General features: G+C 44.3%; 1 protein-coding gene across 2 annotated transcripts; it reads left to right on the top strand.

The window, feature by feature from the left end:
* Positions 1 to 1,796: 1,796 nt before the first annotated feature.
* Positions 1,797 to 24,110, top strand: SAP30L (SAP30 like). 2 transcript variants are annotated; one of them, XM_053289641.1, is made up of 4 exons: positions 1,797 to 2,001; positions 10,706 to 10,828; positions 17,134 to 17,232; positions 19,070 to 24,110. In XM_053289641.1, exons 1-4 carry the CDS (start codon positions 1,909 to 1,911, stop codon positions 19,193 to 19,195), a joined length of 441 nt encoding a protein of 146 aa, XP_053145616.1. In that variant the 5' UTR covers positions 1,797 to 1,908; the 3' UTR covers positions 19,196 to 24,110. The 2 variants fall into 2 exon arrangements, with proteins under 2 accessions (XP_053145616.1, XP_053145615.1); XM_053289640.1 differs by lacking the exon at positions 1,797 to 2,001 and adding an exon at positions 2,415 to 3,048.
* The last annotated feature ends 1,027 nt before the right edge of the window (positions 24,111 to 25,137 follow it).

The following is a 25,137-nucleotide window of genomic DNA, read 5'->3' as shown; positions in this document are numbered from 1 at the left end:
TAAATATTAATAGGATCCTGTCTATTCCTAAATAGCCACCTAATGGCACAGCAGGGAAATGGCTTGAGGTTGCAGGTAATCCCCACTAGTATGTTTCCCAGACTATGGGAAAGAAAGACCTATATCAAGCAGCAGCAATACAGGAAGATGCTGAAAGGCATCATCTCATATTGAGCCGGGAGATGGCAATGGATAGATAGCACCTCCTGTATTCTACCAAAGACAACCACTGGGCTCTGTGCACTAGGACTCGGGGGCACTTTACCTTTGTTTGCTGTGCTGGTGTCAACTCCTAGAGAGCAGAGCCCCATGGTTGTCTTTGGTAGAATATTCTTTTCCCATATTCTGGGAAACATACCAGTGGGGATTCGAACCAGCAACCTTTTGCTCCCTAGGCAAGTTATTTATCCGCTGCACCATTATAATCACCTGTCCTGAACAAATCTAACAATCTTTTCTACCAAAAAAATTCTACTTCCACCAGCATCTGTCTTATCACTTAACCTCCACCCTCCACCACTCCCCCCATCCCAGCCAGGAATGGCTCACACAGGATTGGGCTGTTAAGCAGTGTCTCTCCAAGAGCTATCCGCGAAGAACGCAGTTCTCTGTGGAGAGACATGGCACTCGGGATCCGACTGTCAACTCCTGCCTCTAGCTTCGCTCCTGAATTCTCAGTCGTGGAGGCTGCAGTCAGCCAAGTGTTTGATCCGCTCTGGCTAATAAATGTGCCCGCTGCACCCCTTTCCGGAAAGGAGGGACCTCGCCGCTGTTGCACATGCCCTAGTCACTTCTCGGCTAGATGCCTCGACAACGCTCTCAACATGCAGCAGTACTGCCCAAGCGCCATGGTTTACCAGTTTTTCCCATTTAATTGTCCCAGTATACCAGTGAGGCTGCACCAGAAAAAAAAGTTGGATGGGGGGTGGAGGGCAGAAGAAACAAACTGTGATGACGGGCGGGCGAACTGTGCTCCACACATGAGACAAGCTGCTTGTTTGAGTGGGCGCTCGCCCTCTCACCCGCCCTCTGGAGGCGCCCTTGCATATAACAGCTGCCGATTCAGTCCAAGGGGGTGGTGGTTTCTCATCCCTGAGGCTGTGCAGCCAGAGAGGTCCCTTCTGCACTCACATCTCCCCGTTCACTGAGGTCTAGTAGCACCACCCGGTTGCAGGAATTCTTCCTCGATAGCCCTGCTGTTGTCCGCAGCAGCAACGGGAAAGCTCGAGGGGCAGCGGCTGCTCCTCCGCTTCACGCTCAACACCTCGGGTTCACTGCGCTTTCAGGCCCCGCCCAACTTCCACCTTGGCGGAGGTCCCCATCTCAGACCCCACCACGAGTCTCTCTCTGCCCCCGCCAATTCCTTTACCACCAGCACCACCTCCTTCTCTCGCACGTCCCTGCCTAAGCAGCGCCGTCTTCCCCTTCGCGACTCCTCTTCTCCCTCGCTCTCCCAGCTTGCTTTTCTCCCCGCCCCCGCAGGCAGGTCTCTCTACCCCGGGGAGCCAAACAGCCGCGTTACTCTGTGGCAGCAAAAGCAATAAGGGTTAAAGACCAACAACAGTAAGGCACACCTGCGCCTATTGCCTCGGAAGTTAGTCCCATCGTATTAAGTTGATCTGACTCCTGGGGAAGTGTGCATAGGATCGGACCCTTAAGCCGCGAGTAGTGGTTAGTTCAGGCTAGGCTGCCAATAAATCTGGCTGTGGTCTTTCAGTGTCCAAACTTTTTCCGCCCGCCTTTTAAGGTCGCTCTCAGGGCTGCCGGACCCCGCTTCCCCTTTTCGGGCAGACTCCACTCACTCTCTCCTTCTCCTATGTGCGGACTTCAAACACCGTCGAGCTACCACCCCTTTGCAGGAAGTAGCCTATAGCCACAGACAGACAGCCCCTGTGGCTAATTGATTGTATGAGCGGCGCCGTAATCCCCACCTTCTGTGCTCCATCAGCCAATGGCGGCTCGGAGGCGGGACTTCCGCTCCGAGTGGAGAAGGAGGTGCGGGTAGGTTTTGTGTGTGTGTGCTGTGTGTGGAAGTGGGAAAGGGGAGAAAAGCGAGCGCGATCGGGGGCGGCGGCGGTCCCGTGTCTCCGTGGTCGAGCGTCTCCTCGGCGGTGGGGTGTAGCAGTGTCCGCCTGACGAGCTCGGCCAAGGGGCCGGCAGCCGGGCACAGAGCTCCGTACCGGGCTGCCGGCTCCAGAGGCTCAGAGCTGGGTAGCCCATGGGGCGCTCTGCTCGGCCGGGGGCCCGTTGTCAGGGCGTCGGGAGGCGAAGGTAGAGGCGCTCCTTGGTGGGGTGTGAAGTGGGGGGAGAGGAAAGTTACCCACCCCGCTCACCACAGCCCGCCACTCAGGGGGGAAGAGCGGGAGGCGAAGAAGGAGTTTGCCAGGGGGTGGGGGTGGGGGGGTGATGGGGGGCCTCTCCTGCAGTCGCAGAGGACTGGGCGATTAGGCAGCGTTTATGATCATCTGAGGCTGGGAAGTGAGTTTCTGAGGGGGAAAGGGGGCGGCCGAGGAACGTGAGGGTGCCACGAAAGGCAGTTTCTGGGGGGGGGCCTAGTGGTCTGGAAGAGTGTTTCTAGGGGCCCCTGGGAAGAGGTCAAGTGGAAGTTGTGAGACATGCCTGAAGAAAATGAAAAGCGCCCCTGTTGACAGGGCTGCTTTGAAGGGTCTCTAGATCTCCCCCTAAGGCACGTGGGTAGTTCAGGAGCAGATAGGCTGGAGGAGGAAGAAGAAGAAGCGGCAGCGGCTTATAGGTACATCTGGACTTGGAAGGGCTTCTTGGAAATCCCAGCAAAGTTGTTTAGAAGCAAGGAGAGGGGCTGCCTCTTTCTTTGTCTCTCCCCGGAGCTGGTGCGAGGCTGCGATGAATGGTTTCAGCACCGAGGAAGACAGCCGGGATGGGCCTCCCACCACCCCTTTTTACGGACAGAGCTGCTGTCTCATCGACGACGGGGATCGGTGCGTCCGCCCAGCGGGCAATGCCTCCTTTAGCAAGAGGGTCCAGAAGAGCATTTCTCAGAAGAAGCTGAAATTAGATATTGACAAAAGCGTAAGTTGCAGCTGTCTTGTGCCTGCCTAGCCGCTTCCTTTACCCTTCTGCTGCATTCTGCTGCTGCCTTAGTGCCTTAGTGGTGCAGGGTTAGCGGGGGCCCTTAGCAGCAGGGAAGTGGGTCAGCTGTGTTACTGCAATCTTTTATTATTATTATTATTATTATTATTTTAAAGCTGTAATATAACTAGCACGGGAGCTTAGCGTCAAATAATGCCAAAATATTTCACTTCTGGCTCCCAGCAGCATATTTCAGATTGATGTATATATATGAAAGTTTGCATATCAATTGGCAGACAGCTTTTACATGCACATAGTGGCAAAGGAAATGGCCCCACAATGTCACCATAGGCATACATCATAGATGCTATAAGTCTCCCACTTTTCAGCCTCTCCAAGTGGACACCAATAATCCCCCAAAGTTTTTTTTTTCCTTTCAAATCGGCCATTTGACTTTTAATGCCACAGATATGTCAAAAAGACACAGAAAGTAGTATCCCCCAAAGGACACACTGTACTGCTTATATTAAAGAAAGGAATATGTATTCCTTTCTTTAACTCACACAAACACACCACTACCACCACTGCAATATGAAATGCAGTAAACCAGGGTTTCTTAACCTTGGGCCCCCAGATGTTTTGGGGCTACAACTCCCATCATCCTCACCCACAAAGGCCATGTCTGGGGATGATGAGAGTTGTAGTCCAACAACATCTGGGGGCCCAAGGTTAAGAAACCCTGCAGTAAACCAAAAACCTTCCATTTAAGATGAGTTGAGATGCTATCATACCTCTGCTGTAAAAAGGATGGAAATTGCAAGTGTAGGTGCCCAACATCCATACCATATGGATGGTATTTATTTATTTATTTCAATTTTTGTACTGCCCTTCCAAAAATGGCTCAGTGTGGTTCACACAGAGAAATAATCAATAAATAAAATGGATCCCTGTCCCAAAGGGCTCACAATCTAAAGAGAAACACAAGATAGACACCAACAACAGTCATTGGAGGTACTATGCTGGGGGTAGATAGGGCCAGTTACTCTCCCCCTGCTAAATAAAGAGAATCACCACGGTAAAAGGTGCCTCTTTACCAAGTTAGCAGGGGTAACAGGACTACACAACTATGAACCTTGTACAGATGTTGGACTACAACTCCCACAATCTCTGACTATTGGCCACTATGGCTTGGGGGTGGTGGGAGTTTTAGTCCAAAAACAGCTGCTCGGCCAAAGTTGTGCAGCCCTCCCATATTATTGTGGGGCCATTTTGGAAAGCACCCTCTACAGGCCACTGTGTGCATATGAGAGCGTGTTTCCTGCTGGATTTATTTTTATTAATTTAATTTATCTATCTATATATTTAATTCTCTAAGCCATACCCATGGCTAATCCCATGTGTGGCAGCTCTCGCGAGAATTTGGAGAGCTGCCGGATAGGTTTGCCATGGGATCGGGGGGGGGGGGGGGGAGTGGGTGAAATGGCTGCAGTGGAAGTGGCTGGCCAGCAGGGGGTGGGGGGAATGGCGCCAAGAAAACAGCGGCAGGCGGAAGGAGGCGGTGCAGATGGATGGGGATGGAGGAAGGAGGAGGGGCAGTGGGCGGGGGAAAGGAGGAGGTGGCGGCAGGCGGGGCATGGCGACAAGTGACAAACTAGAGGCACAGATGCTCTGTGCCTGTCCCAGCTAGTTTAAAATATTTCTAAACCGCCCACAACTGGTGCCTCTGGGTGGTTTACAATTAAAATAATTAACTTCAAATCAATTAACAATTAAAATCATTTAAAACAGTAAAAACATTTAAAACCCAGTATTAAAAAAAATTAAAACTATAAATCAAAAGCTTGGGTGAATCAATATGTCTTCAGTGCCTTTTTAAAAGTTGCCAGAGATGGGGAGGCTCTTATTTCAACAGGGAGCATATTCCAAAGTCCAGGTGCAGCAATGGACAAGGCCCGTTCCCAAGTAGCCACCAAACGAGTTTCCGGCAACCACAGACAAACCTCTCCAGATGATCTTAACAGGCGGTGGGGCTTTGTATACTTCTAGTATTTGTAGTTGTTTATTTGTAGTGTATCTAGCACAAAGGCCTGTGTAAATACAGATGCACACAACAGCTGCCTGAAATATGCTGCTAGGAACCAGAAGTGAAATATTTTTTGCACTATACTTCTGTAATGATACTCCCACTGTTGCTTCACTGGATATAATGGTGGTGCCTTATAGGTAGTGCTAGTAGCTACCATCTTTTTTTATCAGTGCCTCAGTGATCAATCATAGGCCTTTGCCAGTGCCTGAGTTGTTTACCCCTGATGCCACCGCTGTTTCCACTATGTGCTGTTGTGTGCCACTTCCTGGGAATAGTTTGTGTGAGTTGTATGTTGTTGTTTTGAAACTACCATGCAGCGAAAGTATCTAGTGGTTCTAAAGCTTTTCAGAGCCATTTTAATCATTTGTTGCTATTCTAAAACCAGCCCTGTAATTGGAGACTTGTAGCTGTACAACAGTGCTCAACAACACTCTGTTATCTATAACTTCTAGAAATAACCTGAAAATCACTGTCTCTTGGAAATTGTAAATACATGTTGTCACCCCTGCAGTATTTGTAGTGGTTTATGTTTCTAGCACAAAAGCCTGTGAGAATACAGATTTTTCTTTTCTGTTTTCAGGAGTGGGTCTAAACAGTGTACTTGTTTTATTTACAGTTATATCTTGCTCTTCCTCCAAGAATACCAGAGTGTACATACAGTGGCGTATCGGGGGGAAACGGCGCCTAGGGCTGGCCAGCCCTGAAATGGCGCCCCCCGCCTCCCCCTCAGCCCCCACATACCTGGCGGCGGCGCGGCGCCCCCCAGGCGGCAGATCGACGGCGGTGATCAGATCAGCTTGGTGCCGCTCTGCAGTAGTCCTCGGTGGGCGATCCGCCGCGCCGCCGCTCAGCCCGCTACAGGCCATGCCAACGCTGCGCTGCCGCCTGGTCCGCCACCTCCAAATCGCCGCCGTACGCCCGCCGCCACACTCGGCGGGCGATCCAGGGGGTGCGGGGGGGCCCACTTTTTGGCGCCCCCCACGTGACCTGCCGGGGTGGCGCCCGGGACATGTGCCCCCCCTATAGTTACGCCCCTGTGTACATAGTTATGGTTATTCACACTCCACCTTGTTTGAGGTAGATTAGGCTCAGAAATAAGTGACAGACTTAGAGCCACCCAGTGAGTTGCATGACTGAATGGGAATTTGAACTTGGGTCTCCCAGTCCTAGTCTAACACTACACCATGCTGGCTCTCAAATGTAGGATCTCAAATGATACTATATTTTGAATTGTCTTTTATGCCAGCAATAGTGTATATTTTTCTGGGTGGGTTGGTTTGTTAACTGGTTAAAAAACCCCAAACAAATATATAAATAAATGCAATTCTAATAACAGGTGAGGTAACTGGAGATATAGGCAAGATATGTTAGCCAACTGAATTCAAAGTATAAATGCTTTTTAACTGTGTGAGAGGCAAAATCAAAAATTGATTCTCATAACACAAAGTTCATAAGGCTATAATGTCTCCTTACAGGAGGACCTTTCAAGTACAGTTGTCTAATATTTAGTTGCGGGGGGGGGGGATAGCAGTTGTCCCTACTTATCCCAGTATAGTGTGTCTCCCAGTGACTGTTGCTGGTGTTTCCCTTGTGTGTGTTTTCTTTTTTCTTCTTCTTTTCTTTCAGACTGTGCGCTCCTTTGGGACAGGGAACCATCTTATTTGTGTTGCTGTGAAAGCCACTTTGAGACCTTTTGTTGAAAAGCAGTACATAAATATTCTAAATAATACATGGTGGGGAAAGAAAACTACATGAAGGGGATGGAAGAGACAGGTTCCTAGATAGAGTTGTCTTACCTGGTTGAAATGAAGCTATAACTAGTCTAGAACGCTTAAAGATCAGGTTGGAAGGACTTAATGCTATGTAAACACCACTGGCATAATGGAGGACAATTACCATTGGCAATTTAAGGGAGAGGGAAAGCATCCACTTTCTTGTCAAAGGCCAAGGAGTTATATGACAGTTGGCATTACTACAGGGAATTGATGCAAATAATATATCTGTAACTAACTGACAAATGTGACAGTTAAAACAATTGCCTTGCAACAGTTAATTTAAAAGCTGTCAATTCTCCAGCGTTGTTCTGAGGTTTAAAAAAACCTTTTTAAACTGGAGAATTTGCAGGCATGTTTGTGTGGCTAGCACAAAGTGGATTTAACTGCTGCCAGCTGATTAATGTTAATGTTAAGTGACATCTGTCACATCAGACTTCTGAACTGGAGCATCATTATTTGTAATAATAGGGATTGCTTGCATTCAGCATGGTGGTAAATTAGTACTGCTCTGTAAACAGCTCCTTGGTTTAAACCTTGCTTGAGTCAATCTTAAACCCTCAAGGGCAAGCGAGTGGAAAGAAATAGTTTACTGTGTCCTTTTGATTGCATATGAAGCTGCCTTAGAGTCAGACCACTGTTCTCTGTAGCTCAGGATCATCGGACTGGCAGCACCTCAGGATCTAGCTCAAGTTTATCTGATTAGCAGCAGCTCTCCAAGGTTTCAAATGGAAGTCTTTCTCAGCCCTACCTCGAGATGCCAGGGATTGAACTTGGGATCTTTTGAATGCAAACGCATATGCTCTGACCACTGAGCTATAGCACCTTCCTTCTCTTCAAAAAGTTCTAGTTCATTCTTGCAATAACAAGTAGCTTGCCTTATGCACTATCTGGGTGCAGTAGGTGGATAGTCTGGGAAATAGCTTGTTCTTGCCTACCAGGCTGGCTTAGAAATGTTGCCGCCGTAAAGGATGAGATTGTTCTTAAATTATCAAATGTCTTTATCTATCATTCTTTTATCATTCTTAAGTTATCAAGTGTTACCTTAACTTTTAAGAGTTAACTCCCAGTTAATTAACCTCCCAGTTAACTGAGCCCTCCCAGTCCAGCTTGCTATTAGGCTTCATTCTATAAAGCACCCACAGAAATATAAAGGGAAATACTCTAGAACTGTTGCAAGAGATAAGTTTGAAAGTGATTGCAAAGAAGCCATGCCACAATAGGAAAAAAACCCTAACAGTTGTCATGGCAGAACTCAGTTGGAATTCCAACATTGCTGTTGGACCAAGTTAAATACCCCTGCTAACTGGGCAGAGAGGCACCTTTTACCGTGGTGATTCTCTTTATTAAGCAGGGGGAGAGTAACTGGCCCTATCCATGCCCAGCACAGTACTTCCAGTGACTGTTGCTGGTGTCTATCTTATGTTTCTTTTTAGAATGTGAGCCCTTTGGGGACAGGGTTCCATCTTATTTGTTTGTTATTTCTCTGTGTAAACCTCCCTGAGCCATTTTTGGAAGGGCGGTATAGAAATCAAATTATTATTATTTATTTACACAGTCAGACAGGTGTTATTGACTGGTTTGTTTTGTCCAGACATCGAATCCTTCCCAAGGACCTGGGATGCCACAATTTTATTGTCAATGTTGTTGCTGTTATAGATATCGTCGCAGAATATAGGCTGTTCCCAATAAAGTTGCTTTTTGTAATTGGCTGATGGTGATTTCTGTGGCCCCGATGGTGTTGAGGTGCTCTTCAAGGTCTTTTGGAACTGCACCTAGGGTGCCAATTACCACTGGGATTATTTGGGTCTTTTTCTGCCACAGCCTTTCAATTTCAATTTGTAGATCTTTGTATTTGGTGATTTTTTCTATTTCTTTTTCTTCTATTCTGCTATCCCCTGGTATTGCTATGTTGATTATTTTGACTTGTTTTTCTTTCTTCTCGACTACAGTTCTATCTGGTGTATTGTGTGGCAGATGTTTGTCTGTTTGTAGTCGGAAGTCCCATAATATTTTTACATCTTCATTTTCTTCAGCTTTGTCGATTTTATGGTCCCACCAATTTTTGGCTACAGGTAGCTTGTATTTTTTGCAGATGTTCCAGTGTATCATCCCTGCTACCTTGTCATGCCTCTGTTTGTAGTCAGTCTGTGCGATCTTTTTACAACAGCTGATTAGGTGGTCCACGGTTTCATGTGCTTCTTTACAAAGGTGGCACTTGCTTTTTGTTGTTGACTTTTCAACTTTTGCTCTTATTGCATTTGTTCTTAGTGCCTGTTCTTGTGCAGCCAGTATTAAACCCTCTGTTTCTTTCTTCAAGTAGCCATTCTTAAGCCATTGCCAGGTCTTGGTGATGTTTGATTTTCTGGTTATATTGTGCAAATATTGATCATGCAGCGGCTTATTTTTCCATTTTTCTGCTTGGTTCTTGGCTTGTTCATTCTTGTAGGCCTGCTTTGTTTCATTGGTGTTGAATAGTTTCTTCTTCTTCTTCTTCTTCTTCTTGTTAAATGGCCTGTGCAGCGCCTCTCGGCTGAGAGATGCCACTAGAGCACTTAATCTGGTACGGCAAGGATGTCAGGAAATGTCCGGTTTTCGATCTGACCCAGCAATTGTGGTGGAGTGTGGGTGTGTGTGATGTTGGCCCTCCCAACAGTTTTTCTGTTGGATTGGATCTGACATTTCTTAGGCTGCACTGGCATCTAATAAAACACAGCTAAGTGTTTGCTTGCTTGCAGGTGGTTTTCCAACTGACCCAAATACCATTTCATTCGATAGGAAAGGTGTGAGTCCTGAAGATATATTTTCTTTTACATGTTAGTCTGTTGCAGAAAACACAAAATAAAGACTTGAGGGACTTTAAAGATGTATTATGGCAAACATTTTTTATGGATTTGAGCTACTTCATCAGATGCAACTAATTATTACAATAATTGTAATGCTCTGAAGACAAGTGAAATTGGGCTCTAATTTCAAATGTAATGAGCATTTGTCTTTATTTTCTTCCAGTGCTGTATGTGCTCAGAACTGCTATAATATTCTGTGATATGTCAAGCCCCCATACATTTTAAAAAATTGCACTTGTTATAAAATGTATGATGTCTGCATCATAACAAACCCCACTATCCTCTGCAGATGCCCTGTTAAGTAACTTACCAACTTCTGAAACATTTGGTTCATGTCATCATTTTAAAGTTTATTTGCAAACAATTCTGCAATGGCCTAAACTGGTTCCTAATGGTCAGTAAATAGTTCCCAATAATTCTCCAGTTCCCCTTTTGAGCTACAGAATATAAAGTCACATAATATAACCATAGAAGGGAGACAATTTCCTTTGATTTGTGGTGGAGGAATAATTTCAGCTGCTCCATGTGTAATTTGCCTGGCCTCCAGCTTACTTATCTTTGCAGGCTTATATTTGAAGAACTCCTCCTCTTTGGAGCATAAGAAAGGCAAATTGGCAGAACTGGGATGATAAGAAGACTGTCTCTTAGCTTGAGCAGTTGTTAGTTCTGCAAAAGTGAAGTAGCTGCCACATATATTGCAGAAAATTCTCATATATTGCAGAAAGTTTAATGCAACTTTTGCCTCTGAGCATGCAAAGGGGGCAGAGTAGGTCCTGTGATATTTAATAGGGTGTTGGTGCTCAGCAGCCCACAAGTGAACAATCAGGAATTGAAGAAGAAGAAGAAAGTCCTGCATTGGTAAAATTGTGTGAATACTCTTCATATTTTATAAACTCACTATAGCCTTTTCATGTACTGTGCGGTGACCACTGTGCCTTTTCCATAACTCTTAGGTAAGACATCTGTATATATGTGATTTCCACAAGAACTTCATTCAGAGTGTTCGAAACAAAAGAAAGAGGAAGACCAGTGATGATGGGGGAGACTCTCCAGAGCATGAGACAGATGTCCCAGAGGTATCAAACATTCTGAAATAGAGAATTACTGCTATCTCTCTTCATGTCCTGATTGCATTTTCATTGCGACCAAACTTTGCTTTCTTGAGACCTGTGGTGTTCCATTTATGTTGCCCAAAGGTAGCATAGTAAATACACTATCCAAGACCATAAAGTGATTGTGCCTTGTAGATTCTATCTCAGTAATATATCTACATAAGCATTTAATGTTTCTGGTACTGAAATGTTCATTCTGGTTGAGACAGAAAAAAATAACAATGCCTCTTTGAAGGGTTCCTTTGTCTGGGCTTTCCACACCAGAAGAGGCAGATCCAGAGAACTGCTCCCAGAACTGCCACTGGTGTCCAAGGGATGGAGGTAGCTGTGAAGGAAGGCCTATATCTTGCCACTTTTGTTTACTACACATGTTCAACCAATATACGAGACAGAAGCAGAAAGCCCTGCCACAATGTGCTTTAACTTGGCTATATGTGCATGCTCCCCTCTTCTCTTCTCTCCCTCAGCCCTGCCCCTTGGACCACAGTCAGCCCAGTTTAATGGTGAATGAGAATGGTTGTGGGTGTGCCCTGCCAGCCTTGCAGAACAGAGCTTTCCTTCCTTCCTGGCGCATATGTGTCCCATAATGGGGGTGGGTTGGCAGCACACACTCCATAAAAAAAACGGTGGAGGTGACAGACTAATTCCACACTGGGCCAGGAGTGGAGGAGAACTATGCCTGTCAGTTTTGGGGCAGCAGCTGCCACATTAAGAACCTTTCACTGTGGCCCATCTTACATGATGATTGACCAGGAATATTCAGCACAAGATGATTTGACTGTAATTTGGTGGATGCTTTCTTCCAACCTACCCTCCAGTCTTCAGTGCTAGATTTTAGCTGGTTCCTCTGGAGATGGATAGTAATTTTTACCTTCATCCTGTCTATATTGAGCTGCTTATTTAATATTTATTTATTTAACTTATTTTTATACCACCCAAAACCTACGTCTCTGGGCGGTTTACAACAAAATAAAATCAGGAATTAAAACATTAGTTAAAACAAAAAGAAAAAGTTTAAAACATTACAACAATTTAAAATTTTTAAACAATATTTTAAAACAGCATTAAAACGATTTAAACAATATTAATTAAAAAAAACCCTGGGTGAACAGATGCGTCTTTAAAGACTTTTTTAAAGCTGTCAGATATGGGGAGGCTTATTTCACTAGGGAGCACATTCCAAAGCCTTGGGGAAGCAATGGAAAAGCCCCATCCCTGAGTGGCCACCAGACAAGCCGGTGACAAATGCAGATGGACCTCTCCAGATGATCTCAGTGGGAGGTGGGGTTCATGAGGAAGAAGACGGTCTCTTAAATACCCAGGGTCTAAGCTGTTTAGGGCTTTATAGGTTACTAGTATTTTTAAGCCCGTTAAAATAACAGGCGCTAGTACCTGTTGTTGTTGTTTCCTTTATTCTTTTTCCCTCTCTCTTTCGCCCTCCGTTCCATTTTTCTTTTTCTCTCTCTGTCTTTCACTCCTTGTGCTGGTTGCTGTAGCTCCTCGCGGATGACCAAAAAGAACTCTGCACATGCCCCAACGCTTCGTGATCGGGCCCTGGCCCTGCTGCTGGCTCTTCAATGAAAGGCGGATTCTGAACCCTCTGTGGGCTTTGCTCCATTTGACGGGTTGGTGGGAGGGAAAGGCGCAGTTCGGAACCCAGTTGGCTGCTGGTGCAGCAGCGTCCACTGGCTGCGGGGGGGAAAGGAGGAGGGGGCGCCCCCCCTCAATGCACATGGCAAATGCAGAGACAGGGTGGGGTGTGTGGAGAGGGGAGCTGCTGCTGCTGCTGCTGCTGCTGCTGCATTTGAATGGGGCCAGGCGGGAGCCAGCAGCCGGCTGCCGTGTGGCTCGCTCCTCCTGCAGCAAGAGAAGGAGTCGAGGAAGGCGGGCGGCGGCGCGGTGAGGCAGCAAGGCAAGCGGGAGAGGCCTGCGCGCCGGAAGTGAGCGCGCTTGGAGCTGGCTGAGCCCAAGAAAGTTCGGCCGGCGGGACTGCTCGCCGACGTTTGCGGTGGCTGCGGCTGGCTGTGTCGGGCTCAAGAGTGTGAGACGGAAGAGGAGGAAAGGGAAGGAAGTCTCGCCACCGCCAGGAGCCTCCTCTTCTGGCTTTGGGCTGGCACGGCACGGTGGACGGAGGGGGTGGCTGCAGTCTCGGCTAAAGGAAGCTACCACCAGCCCAGCCACCCAAGGCAGCGACCGCTGGCAATAGGCAGGGCATTGAGAGAGCGGCCGCCTCCGCCGCCTGGTCTCCAGCAACAGCCGCCGCCGCCGCCACCCTTAATCGTGGGTGGGTTCATAAAGGAGGACTCGGGGAGGCGGGCGGCCGCGGCCGCTGGGGCAAGTACATGGGCCGATTTGGCCCTTAATCTTAGACTACATGGCCGCCCGTGTCTGGGCGGCCGTATCCTTTTGGGCCGATCTGGGCATGTGCTCCGCGCATGCCCAGAACGGCCCAAAAAGACACGGGCAGCACGGCCACACACCTAACCATTTTATGGTATAGGATAACCAACACCTTGTATTTTGCCCAGAAACATATCGGCAGGCAGTGTAGCTCCTTCAACACAGGAGTTATATGGTCTCTCCGAGATGACCCAGAGACCAACCTGGCTGCCGCATTCTGGAACAACTGTAGCTGCCGGACTACATACAAGGACTACATACATAGAGCACATTTCAGTAATCCAGCCTGGAGGTTACCAGCAGATGTACCACTGTTTTGAGGTTGTTCATCTCAAGAAACGGACGCAGCTGGCTTATCAGCCAAAGCTGATAGAAGGCACTTCTGGCCACCGCCTCAACCTGGAAGACTAGAGAGAGGCTTAGATCCAGAAGCACCCCCAGACTGCGTGCCTGTTCCTTCTGGGGAAGTGTGACCCCATCCAGAACAGGCAGATCAAAATCATCTCTCAAGTTCCGACCCCACAATGAGTACCTCCGTCTTATCTGGATTCAGTCTCAGTTTGTTATCCCTCAGCCAGCCCATCACCGCCTCCAGGCAGGCATTTAGGGAGGTTGTGCCCTCTCCCGATGATGCTGACATGGAGAAATAGATTTTGGTGTCATCAGCATACTAATAGCACCCTGCACCAAATCTCCTGATGATCTCTCCCAGCGGTTTCATGTAGATGTTAAACAACATTGGAGACAATATGGAGCCCTAAGGCAGACTATACAAGAGTTCAGATTTTGAAGAACAGTAGGTCACAGTTGGCAGGAGCAGTTTGAGTAAGGGGGGGTTAAGAAATGGGCTGCGATTTGTGAGTACCCTGAACTGTCAATTGAGAGTGAAAAGGGCTTCCTTAGACCAGTCTCGCAGGGCTTGTAGTTAGGGTGGATGAGGAATAGAATCCTCTTGGTGCATGCATGCCTCTCATACTCAAAAGACCCAGGGGATGGCAATTTGGATATGGCTCCTTCAGCACATTTGGTATATGCAGCCAGGAGCAGTTAAGACAACTGTCCTTGGGTTTGGAGCTAGGGTGGAACTCACCCAGCTGCAGAGATGAGGTGGGCAGAAAATGGGCAGCCAGTCTCACTGCAGGGAGTAAATTGCACAATGGAGGAAACAACATTCTTGTCACCTTGTTTCTGAGTCTGGGTGCAGTGCTCTTTAAAGGCTAGAGGGAAATTGTTCTTGCTTGTTTGCTACCATATCATAATTTTTACAATATGGCTGTATCACCACAGCTTCTCAGTGACCTGCTTACTCTACTACACTGATTTACAGTCTTATATGATTGATGTTTGTGTGTAGCAAGCTTTTTGGTAAGGGTTTTTTTTGGGGGGGGGGATCATGGGAACATAGGAAGCTGCCATATACTGAGTCAGACCATTAGTCCATCTAGCTCAGTATTGTCTACGCAGACTGGCAGCAGCTTCTCCGAAGGTTGCAGGCAGGAGTCTCTCTCAGCCCTGTCTTGGAGATGCCAGGGAGGGAACTTGAAACCTTCTGCATGCAAGCATGCAGATGCTCTTCCCAGAGCAGTCCCATCCCCTAAGGGAAATTTCTTACAGTGTTCACATGTAGTATCCCATTCAAATGCAACCAGGGTGGACCCTGCTTAGCTAAGGGGACATCATGCTTGCTACCACAAGACCAGCTCTCCTCCCATCACTTAAATAAAAGCATAGCTTTCCTTAAGCCATACAAGAGTCTCACAGAATATTGTTATTAGTGGGCAACAAAGATTAATATAGTGTAGTGCACAAGTACTGAGGGAAGAAGTGAGGTTTTCTCCCAATAGCTTTCGAAAGTGAATGAGTACCAGACATCCATAAAAATACTTTCGGAATATTGCCTATTTCCTTTACTTTCAGTGGCCTCTTATTGAGGATTTTGCATCTTTTATGGATGATGCTTAATCATAAGAATATTTTAGAGAAAAATGAGTTATTGGAAGAGACATAGAGGTGACCTGTTTTCCTGAAGCATCTTCTGTTCTGTGTTAAAGGATCCTTAATCCTTCCTAACATTTTAAAGAGTTTTGTTGCTCTGCACAGTTCCTATCTGTCTTTCTGTGTCATATTTTCACTCTGTTCCACAGATGTGATTAATGCTAATTTGTGGTCTGTGAAGACTTGCTAGAATTCAAAATGTTTGCTTTCCTTTCCATGAAAGTTTAGCATTCATGGTTCTGAAGATAATTTTGAGAACATAAGGGCAGTGTGCTTAAAGGATGCTGAAAAGCCTGTATGTTTTCTACACAAGCAAATATCCAAGGACTTGAGAGACCCTCTGTTTACAGTACCATTGCTTATTCTACACAGCAAACTGTCTCCCTGCTTCCCCGAGCCTTGTGCCTCCTTCTGACCCTGAATCTTACTCCCAGTTCCTCATAACCTGGTGCCATAAACTACTGTACAAAATGGAAAGGTTTGAATAAGACATGTTTGTCTGATTTCCTTCTAGTGCTTCAATAAGCCTGTTTGTGACATGAATCATTGCTAGTTAAGCTGATTATAATAATGTTTTTTTTAAAAATGGAAGCACGAAAACATGTAGCGAATGCAGCTCTTTGCAAGCAAAAACCTTTACAATGAAAAGCATATCCCTAAAAGCAATGTTGGGGATTGTATGAATTACATGTAACTTAACTCTAGAGATTGCCTTCCTAAAAGATTATTTCAAGAACTAGCTTAACCTACTCAGAGCATCTGTGCACTAGTACTTGATTGCTCCCCTCACCCCCTGCCACAACTTCTCTTGCCTCAGAGATCTCTCTACCCTCACCTGAGCCGCACTCCTGCTGCTCCTACTCCATCCCGTTGCTTCCATCCCCCTCACCCTCTTGGTCGCAGCTGCAGCGTTGTGGTGCCTATTGGCCAAGCTGCAGCCCCCTATCCCCAGAGACCTCCCCACCCTCACCCCATTCCTGCTCCTCCCTACAGGAGCAGCAGCAGCAGCAGTGGCTGACCAGGCCCTTCCTCACTGCCGCCACCATGGCGGCCACTCATTCCCCTCAGGCTGCTGACAGGCCCTGGCCTGTCCCTTGCCTGCCTGCCTCCCTCCGCCAATGGCCTTGGTAGCCCCAAACAGCAGCAGTGGTTGACTGGGCCCTTCCTTGCTGCCGCCACCGCCATAACTGCTCATTTCCCTCAGGCTGCTGACAGGCTCAGGCCCGTCCCTTGCCCTTCCCCTCCTTTTGTTTTCTCTTTCTCTCTCCGCCACTGACTCTTCCCTGTCTTTCTTCCCCTCCCTTCTTTTTTCTTTCTCTCTCTCCCTTCCTGAGTTAACAGATATTGCTTCCTCATCTAATTCACACAGTGGCATCCTCCTTCCCCTGAAGGGGCCAACTGACCTTAACCATCACAGGCTCCTCCCCCCTATCTGCATATGGAATCCCCACTGCCCAATCACCACAGTGCTTCTGTTTGCAAACTCTTGCGAGAGCTGCCACACAAGAGATTAGCCGTGGGTATGCCTTAGAGAATTATAGATAAGCTTATAGTCCAATGTCAATGTTGTGGCAAAAAAGTGGTTGGAATAGTGAGTTCCCACCATTGTACCTAAGCTGGCCATAATCCAAAGAGCCCATACAAAATGGAGGAATTGTTCTGTTGACAGCAGATGAAAAGAAGGTGCTCCTAACAGAGAGGTATTTAAGCATCCAACTATTCATGTGCCTGTTACTTGTTTTCTAGATCTCAAGTTGAAATGGCATACTTTAAAATAAGACAGTGATGTTTGTTGTGGGAGGCTTCTTAAGAGAAATCTATGTGTGTTAAAGGTGATTGCCTTTGCTCTGATAACCGTGCCATGTCTTTTGCAGGTTGACTTGTTTCAACTTCAGGTGAACACACTGCGCCGCTACAAAAGGCATTACAAATTGCAAACCAGGCCTGGCCTCAATAAAGCTCAGCTGGCTGAAGTGAGTGGGTTAGGAAGTTTCCATACTTGTGTCATAACGTTGAGTGTTTGTATCTCTTTCCCCAGCACTTGTGTGGTTTTTTTCTCCCTACCTGCTCAATTTTGATGTTAATTCTCTTTAATAGTTTCAATTTGTTGTGTTCAAAAATAGCTATACATATATAGCACATTATCACTGCTACTGAAAAGCAATTTGATCATATTAATGAAACTGCTTTTCACTTTTCTTGCCTCCCCTAAATATGCATTTTTTTTAAAAAGACAACCCTGATTGTTTTGAAAGATGGACTACTGCCAGAAAATAAAATTATCTGCCTTTTGTGTATACACTATTAATTCTTAGAAAGCCTACAGCATAGCTTCCGATGGCACCTTAACAAATAATCATGTTCAGACATGAATATTAACATTGCATATATTCTGTGTTCACTGCATAGAGTTGAATATACATTTTAGTGCTTTTTTCTAATTAAAAGTGGTCTCCTCACGTCTTATTTGTCTAAGCTGAGTATCTGTTTTCTCCCACTTTTCAATTGAGAAGAGTTGGATAATTCTGTTGCGCAGGTTACTCTGTAGTAATAGGGATTTGTGTAGCAACGGAGTATTCAAAATCCTTCTGATTCATTTAATCTCAGTAATCCTCAGCAGCCCTGAAAGAGAGATCAATATTACAGTCATTCCTCACCAATGGCGGTTTTCCCAACCGCGGTTTTGAGTATCCACAACTGGGAAATTGTGACCAGTCTCGCCAACCGTGACCCGAGTATCCACAATTTGGTGAGATTATTTAGTGATTGTGGGGGGTGGGGGTTTAGAGGTTCAATCCACTCATTCCTCTTGCTGACCCTGCCAACTTTTTACGATTTAGTGATTTTGGGGGTTTCAAAAGTGCCTTCAAGCAATTTGGGGGGGTTTCAAAATTTTCCAGAGGTTCATTTTGCTCACTCCTCTTGCTTATTCTTGGTGATTTTAAGGGATTCTGGGTGACTTTTGGCAAACCTTTTGTATTTTTTCTTTGATTTTTTGGTCTTTTTATGACCGCAGTTCCCCTAACCCCCTGATTCCCATTGATTTCCATTCTTCGCCAACCATCAGTTTGTCATCAGGTGAGGTTTTGCCAGAATGGAACCCTTGCGGTTGGGGAGGGATGACTGCATTTCCATATTACAATTGGAGGGCTATAACTGAGAGAGATCCTCCATCTTCTTTTGTTATGTATCCTCTGTTTTCTTTTGCTGTGTAAACCACTCTGAGAATGTTTTTGTTGAAAAGCAGTCTGCAAATATTTTAAACAACTTCTTAATAATAATATGACGACTTGCCTAAGGCCATCCAGTACAGAAGCAAGATTTAAACTGGAGAGTATTGATTCACTAGTAATTAAAAAAACAAACTAGTTTTAATTGTTTAGAATATTTATATACCACTTTTCAACAAAAATTCTCAAAGCAGTCTACATAGCAAAAGGAATGAGAAGATGGTTCCCTGTCCCAAAGAGCTCTCAATCTGTTCTTATTGTCAAGAGGGTGCCCAGTAGCAGCCACTGGGAGAGATGCTGTATGGACTGAAAAGTTGCTATCACTTGCTGTCTCCTGGCTAAATATGAGAGCCACAAAAGCACCTCTTTGCCTAGTTCACTGTTAGATGTTGAGTAGGATGACTCTCTGCTTCAATGTATATAGCAAGTATGATGTAGTTAAACATCAACAGCCAATATGTGGTAACATGCATTTGTGCAGGGAGAAAAGGTTTATTCACCTCAATGCCAGCTGTGGGGAAATCATAGACCATGTGCAAGGTCAAAAAACCATGGCTTTCTAACTTGCTTGTCCTTTCAGACTGTCAGCCGCCACTTCAGGAACATCCCAGTAAATGAGAAAGAGACACTTGCTTATTTTATCTACATGGTGAAGAGCAACAAAAGCAGGTTGGACCAGAAGTCAGAAAGCAGCAAACTAGAATGAAAATTAGACAGCTTTTGGATACAAAGGTGTCACATTAAAGAAGCATCAGGTGCATTATAAATATAAAAAGCAAACACTTTTAGTAAATTAAAGTGTTGACTAGACAATAATAAAGACAGCTTTGGTCCAGAATACTAAAATACATGATTCCAGAATGTGTGTGAAGACTTCTGCTATTTCAGAGCTTAACCTTTGACTGAGGGGATAAATATCATCAGAGGAGAAATCAAGAAGTCAAGACAATGACTGTCCAGAGGACTGAAATACATCTTTGATATGATACACATGAGATGAACTGAGCATTACTGGACTAGATCATACCACCCCATATAGTAATATTGGCATAGGTCAGATGTGGCATGGGAATTCTGATTAAAAATCTTGGTCTGTGTCTCATATGATTTAAATATGTTCACCACTTGTTGCCACACAGAATTACTTATTTTAAAATTTCCCACCGTCTCATGGGTAATAGACGTCCCCAAGCCTAGACCTTTTTGTGCGTATGGGCCATGATAGAGGAATGCTAACATTGGCCAGCCTTGCTTACTTGCTGTTCTCAGTTAGAAACTCGTTAATGAGTTAACAAAAGGCAAAATTGTTAAATATTTCAGATTTTTAAACATTTTTCTAAGTTATGCCACTTAACAGAAAATGGTTAGTATTTAGGCATGTTACATGTTTTTAGAGTTAAGCATATACATTTAATTAAGTGTCTTGGTCATGATGCAAAAAAATGGTTTCACTTAAAGTTACTGTGGGTCTTCCATATCAGTATGTGAAACACCAGATTAAGTCTATAAGCTCAGGTCCAAATTGGGTAATTTTTTTGCAGGCTGTTGGAGTTGTAGTCTCAGTCTTGACTTTACAAGGCAGACTTTCATTTTGCAAATGCCTCATATTAATGTCATCTCTGCATGTGAATGTATGAAAATAGCAGCTATGGTAACAGGAAATACTGGTTGGTGCTAGCAATGACCTCTGGGGTAATGGGAATTGGTGCCTGGTTATTTGCTTTTTCTAGATGCACTGCCTAAAATGTGCTGTGACAAACTGGAGCTAGTTGGTTACCATTGTAACTTAAAATTCTGTGCTGCTGCCCATTGAGTTCTGTCCCAAAATGGAACTCTGTATACACTGCAATGCACATGCATACAGCTTCTACCATTTGCTGGGGGGCAGGCACTATTGTGGTCTAAAATAGGCCTATACAACCAGTGGCCAAGCAACCATAGCTTGTCAGGTACTTAACAATCCCATCCACCACATCCTTCTGTCTCAGGCAGGCAGACACACAAACAAATTATTGAACCCCTGGTGGACCACCATCACTCATGGTTGCAAGTTAGACAGACCTGGTCTAAAATAAGACTTGATGTGGAGTTTGAACTCTCTGATTCTAGACATTTCAAATTGACTAACTTGAGGGAAATTACTCAAAGTAGTCCCATTGAAATTAAAAGGACAAGTTAGATAATGACAAACATCCTTTTAATGTCAATGGGACTACTTTGAGTAATTTTCCTCATGTCAGCCAGTAAACTCTGAAACTGTTGGTACCATCTCTGTTACTGCTCTAGCCCTTGGCTTTGTTTTATAAATCACCATGATATGGAAGTAAGTGCTACCTGAATACGTGAGCTGAGTGGTGACATAAGATGCCAAGTGTCTGCTCAAAGGCAATTTCTTGTATTTTAAGATGCTAGCAGGCATTCAAGTATCTTATTCGTCTGCTAACAGTGGGCTTTATTTTTCCAAACTATTTTGCTTTGAATAAGTATAAAAGATGCTTCTTAATTCAGCACAACATGTACTTGTTATGCAAGGATATAGAGATGCAGCAGTGCCCTCTTAAATTGTTTTATGTTTAACAAACCATAAGAAAAACGAGAATTTTTCACTTTGAAATACAAAATTTATTTACAGGGGTTTATATGTGTTTCTGTTGCAAATATATGTTCAAGAAACATGGTTATGTTTCACCATTTCATGTAATATCCCAATTAATTGGATGCCATTTTTATGATATTTTCAGGTAGCCGTCTCATACAAATATGTATGTTTGATGCATATTTTACCACATGTCTATGTATATATGTGGAAACAATGCTGAAGTACTTCAGATTGCTACTTTGTGTGTTAAAGTTTACTGAATGGTACCATTTCCCCTTTTATTGAAAGAATGAATTGAACCAGCCATCTGATCAGTCAAATCATCTTTATAACTGAAGGCTTGAGGGAATGTTGTTTGACCTTTTGTGGCTTCAGCATATTCATGTTTGTGGTCTGATGACCATGACAAAAGAATGAGAAACATTCTTTTCTTTCTAGTAATCTGAGAAACAAACACCACATGCCTCACTTCTAGACCAAAAACATAAGCCTTATAGTGTCAGGGCTTATTTTTGTAAAGCAAATAATGGCAGAACTTCAGCAGCCAGCATCAAAAATACTCTTCAAAAAAAAAAAAAAATCCAGTGGCAGGTGCTATCTCTTCAGAGGTTGCCTTGAAGATCAGATCAAGGATTTATTTATTCCTAAATAAATCAACTGGTGTAAAATTGGACTGCTTGTTTTGTACCAGCAAACTCTCAAGAAGCATGATTTTCATGGGTTTTAAATAGTTGGCAAGGAGACTGGGGAATATCACCATTGGGTCTAAGGAATTGCTGATGCCATAATCCTTGAATCCTATCGTCTTCTTGGGACACCTTTTTATGCCTTATTCTCAGCCACACCAACAAAATATTAAGTAAACGTCTTGGCAGATAAGGTGGGTGGGCCACTTTGTTCTTGTGCTGGGAACTTTAATTCTGTTAACAGCAATATCTGTATTCAGGGAGAAGCTTGTTGTTCTTGAACATCTAGTGTCAAATCGCCAAAAATGCCACAATATGGTTGTTTAATATAATGGCAGATTATGCTGCATGCCATTTAAGGAAATGTTCCAATTCCTTGTGGTTTTAATAAAACCTTGATCAGCATTTTTGAGCTTCAAAGAGTATGAATCCTTAAGCAATGGCTAAAATAAATAGAATATGTGCGAACAGGGTCACATTGACATGTTCATTCATACAAACTGGTGGGTTGTATTTTATTGTGACTTTTGTGTCTAATATGAATTTTGCAAGGGGTATGAGCTATTTAGCAAGTAACCTTGGCCTGAGGTTTCCACATTTAAAGTTTAGTAATGGGAGATCATATCTAGCCAAGTCTATTGAATGAAAGTTACTGCAAACCAAAATACCTGTTGGAAGCCTTCAGAGCAATTTAAGAACCCACTTAATGCTAGAAGAGCCATCTTTTAAAATGGGCTTTGCATCAGAGCCAAACACCTTAATGTGGCACATCTTCTATAATGAGGTTAACTTCATCAGAGATGGTGGTCCTCAGTGCATTATGCATTGTTCTAGTAGCAGTAGTAGTAAGAATTTTTGTTCATCCCTTGAGTTGAGTGAAGGAAAGAGCAAAGGGAAGGGGAATGTGCAATGACAATTACAGTTCCGCAGCGACACTTATGAATACACAGTGCAGTTGACAAAGCAGTCAGGTCCTTACTGGAGAGTGTCTCACTCTGTTGATCCAGCTTCAATATGTGTTTCTGCCGTGTAAATACTGCATCTGACTTATTCAGAAGAGGCAGTCTTGCCATTGTTCTTGCAGAACTTCCTGAGTCCTAGATTCACAAAGCTAAATCAAGCAAGCTTTATTTTCTGCTCCTGAAAGATTTGTCAGTAAGAGAACTTCCTGTGTAGGTGAGCAAAAGTATTAAAGCCAAAGCAGCCCATGGCAAGATTATTTTTCAGACTTGGAAAGCAGAATAGACAGAGCCATGAGCAAGATGTATCCCAGTAATATGGCTCTTGGTGATTTGTTTGAGAGAGAATTTACAAAACAGTGTTGTAAATTTTGCAATGAGTAGACTAGCCAAATGCAAATGTTGGGAGATGGGGAGGGAAATTGGGAGCCTTGCACTTTAACTTGTGTTGATAAATTCTAATGTACCTAAGATGGAAACTCTTGATGTGTGATTGGAAGAAAACATCTTGACAAAGTTGTTTGTCTTAAATGGCAGACTGTTGTATACAGCGTACTAGTGTTGCTTCACCTTGTGAGTTGATATGAGGGACTGACAGATCTTCAGGCCAGTTATACTAAAACATTTCAATGCCCGCAGAACTGATTAAAGGAGTCTACTACGATGAAGCAGAATTTTGCTGCTCCCTCACTTAGGGTAACCCACATGCTCTGGTCTATGTGTGTGTTTGGATTTTTTTTTGTTGTTGTTCTGCAGATGTATAATTAATGGTGCAGGATAATTCTTGCTCTTTGGTAGCATTTATTCATTCATAACTTAAAATGTAAAACCTAACTAAGGAATTTATAACACTTGTGGAGGGGAAGGGTTTTATGCCTTAAATGCGGAATTAATGGAATCATTATGAAATATTTAGCAATAGTTTTCTCTGCAGTTAATTTTTGTTGCATCTTTTAAGCACTTAGGCTTATGAGGTTTGCCTTCTATTGTGTTGCCTTCATCCCTCCTGTCTTGTCCTGCTGCACAGCTGGAAAAACATTAGAAACGTATTGGCTAGTGTGTACTTAATCCCCTTTGAACTAATAGGCTTGCTGGAGGAAAACAACTCCCCTTCCCCTTCATTCATTCTGGTGGGCCTTCATGTGTTGTACTAATCTTTCTGCCAAATGTTTTGGTTGTATTTTTCATTGTGAAATATAACTGAACTCTTAAAGCAATCTTAGTAACTTATAGTGAAACTGTAGAGTACTTTTCTCCAAATTGTATAGTTTCTCCCCACCCACCCCCACTCTGTATGAAACTCAAATTCTGTACTGCTGGATAAAGATATAAATGCCTGGGATTCATTTTTTAAATAAATGATCAATTGAGCAACTAGCCATATTTACTTTATTTGCTTCTCTTGTAGTGCTTTTTGTAACTGTGCAAGACATCCAACATGGATATGGATCATTGAGCCAGAAGTATTTAAACACATACTTGCTGTCAATGTGCACTGTATGAACACAAGATGTTTGGGCAGTGTGTCCTCCTCAGCCCCTGTGGCAGAGTAGGACGTGAAAACAAAATGTAACTTTTGACTTCTCATAACTACATATGTTGCTTTTGCACCTTTCAAACTCCTTAACCATTTTGCGATATTTGACCTGACCTCGGCCACACTCAATTCCTGGCCAGTGTTAGGGACATAGGAAGCTGCTTTATACAGAGTCAGACCATTAGTCTACCTAGCTCAGCATTGTCTGCACTGACTGGCAGCAAGTCTCCAAGGTTACAGACAGGAGTCTCTCCCTGCCCTACCTCGAGATGCTGCTAGGGAGTGAACCTGGAACCTCAGATACTCTTATGCTGAACTGTGACCCGCATCCCCTAAGAGGAATAGCCTTAACCAACTTATATACATATTTCTAATTTCAGTGGACTTAGAAAGTGGGTACAGTTCTATGGCTGAGGCAGTTATTGCCTCCCATTGTTTGGGACAAGTGAACCAGGCCCAAGAACAGCAGCAACTGTCCATCTGCTGCCCACTTTCCTCAAGCCACGGCTGTGTTAAGGGATCACAACTATGGCTATGAATGGACAGTTATGAGATTCAGTACAGAACAAGGTTCTATCTAGTGCTGTCACTAAATCAAGCTGGTCACTTTCTGAAAACAATGTGGGGAAACTTTCACATTAGAAACCCAGAAATTAGTTCTTGAAGCTGCTTGAGTGAAGGCTGAATATACGAATACGATGAATATTTATATACCGCTTTTCAACCAAAGTTCTCAAAGTGGTTTACATAGAAAAATAAATTAATTAATTAAATGGCTCACAATCTAAAAAAGAAACATAAGGAAGACACCAGCAACAGCCACTGGAGGGATGCTGTGCTGGGGTTGGATAGGGCCAGTTGCTCTCC

This window comes from Hemicordylus capensis, chromosome 2 (genome assembly GCF_027244095.1).
Source record: "Hemicordylus capensis ecotype Gifberg chromosome 2, rHemCap1.1.pri, whole genome shotgun sequence".
Lineage (NCBI taxonomy): Eukaryota > Metazoa > Chordata > Lepidosauria > Squamata > Cordylidae > Hemicordylus > Hemicordylus capensis.
Note: the sequence above shows the minus strand (reverse complement) of the source record. Positions and strands in the feature narration are given on the sequence as shown.

What these genes read in the sequence shown, in the direction of transcription:
- SAP30L (XM_053289640.1), top strand. Translation starts at nt 2,863, where the DNA reads ATGAATGGTTTCAGCACCGAGGAAGACAGCCGGGATGGGCCTCCCACC. An exon ending in AATTAGATATTGACAAAAGC is followed by an intron (nt 3,049 to 10,705) that starts GTAAGTTGCAGC and finishes CATAACTCTTAG; the next exon opens with GTAAGACATCTGTATATATG. An exon ending in ATGAGACAGATGTCCCAGAG is followed by an intron (nt 10,829 to 17,133) that starts GTATCAAACATT and finishes TGTCTTTTGCAG; the next exon opens with GTTGACTTGTTTCAACTTCA.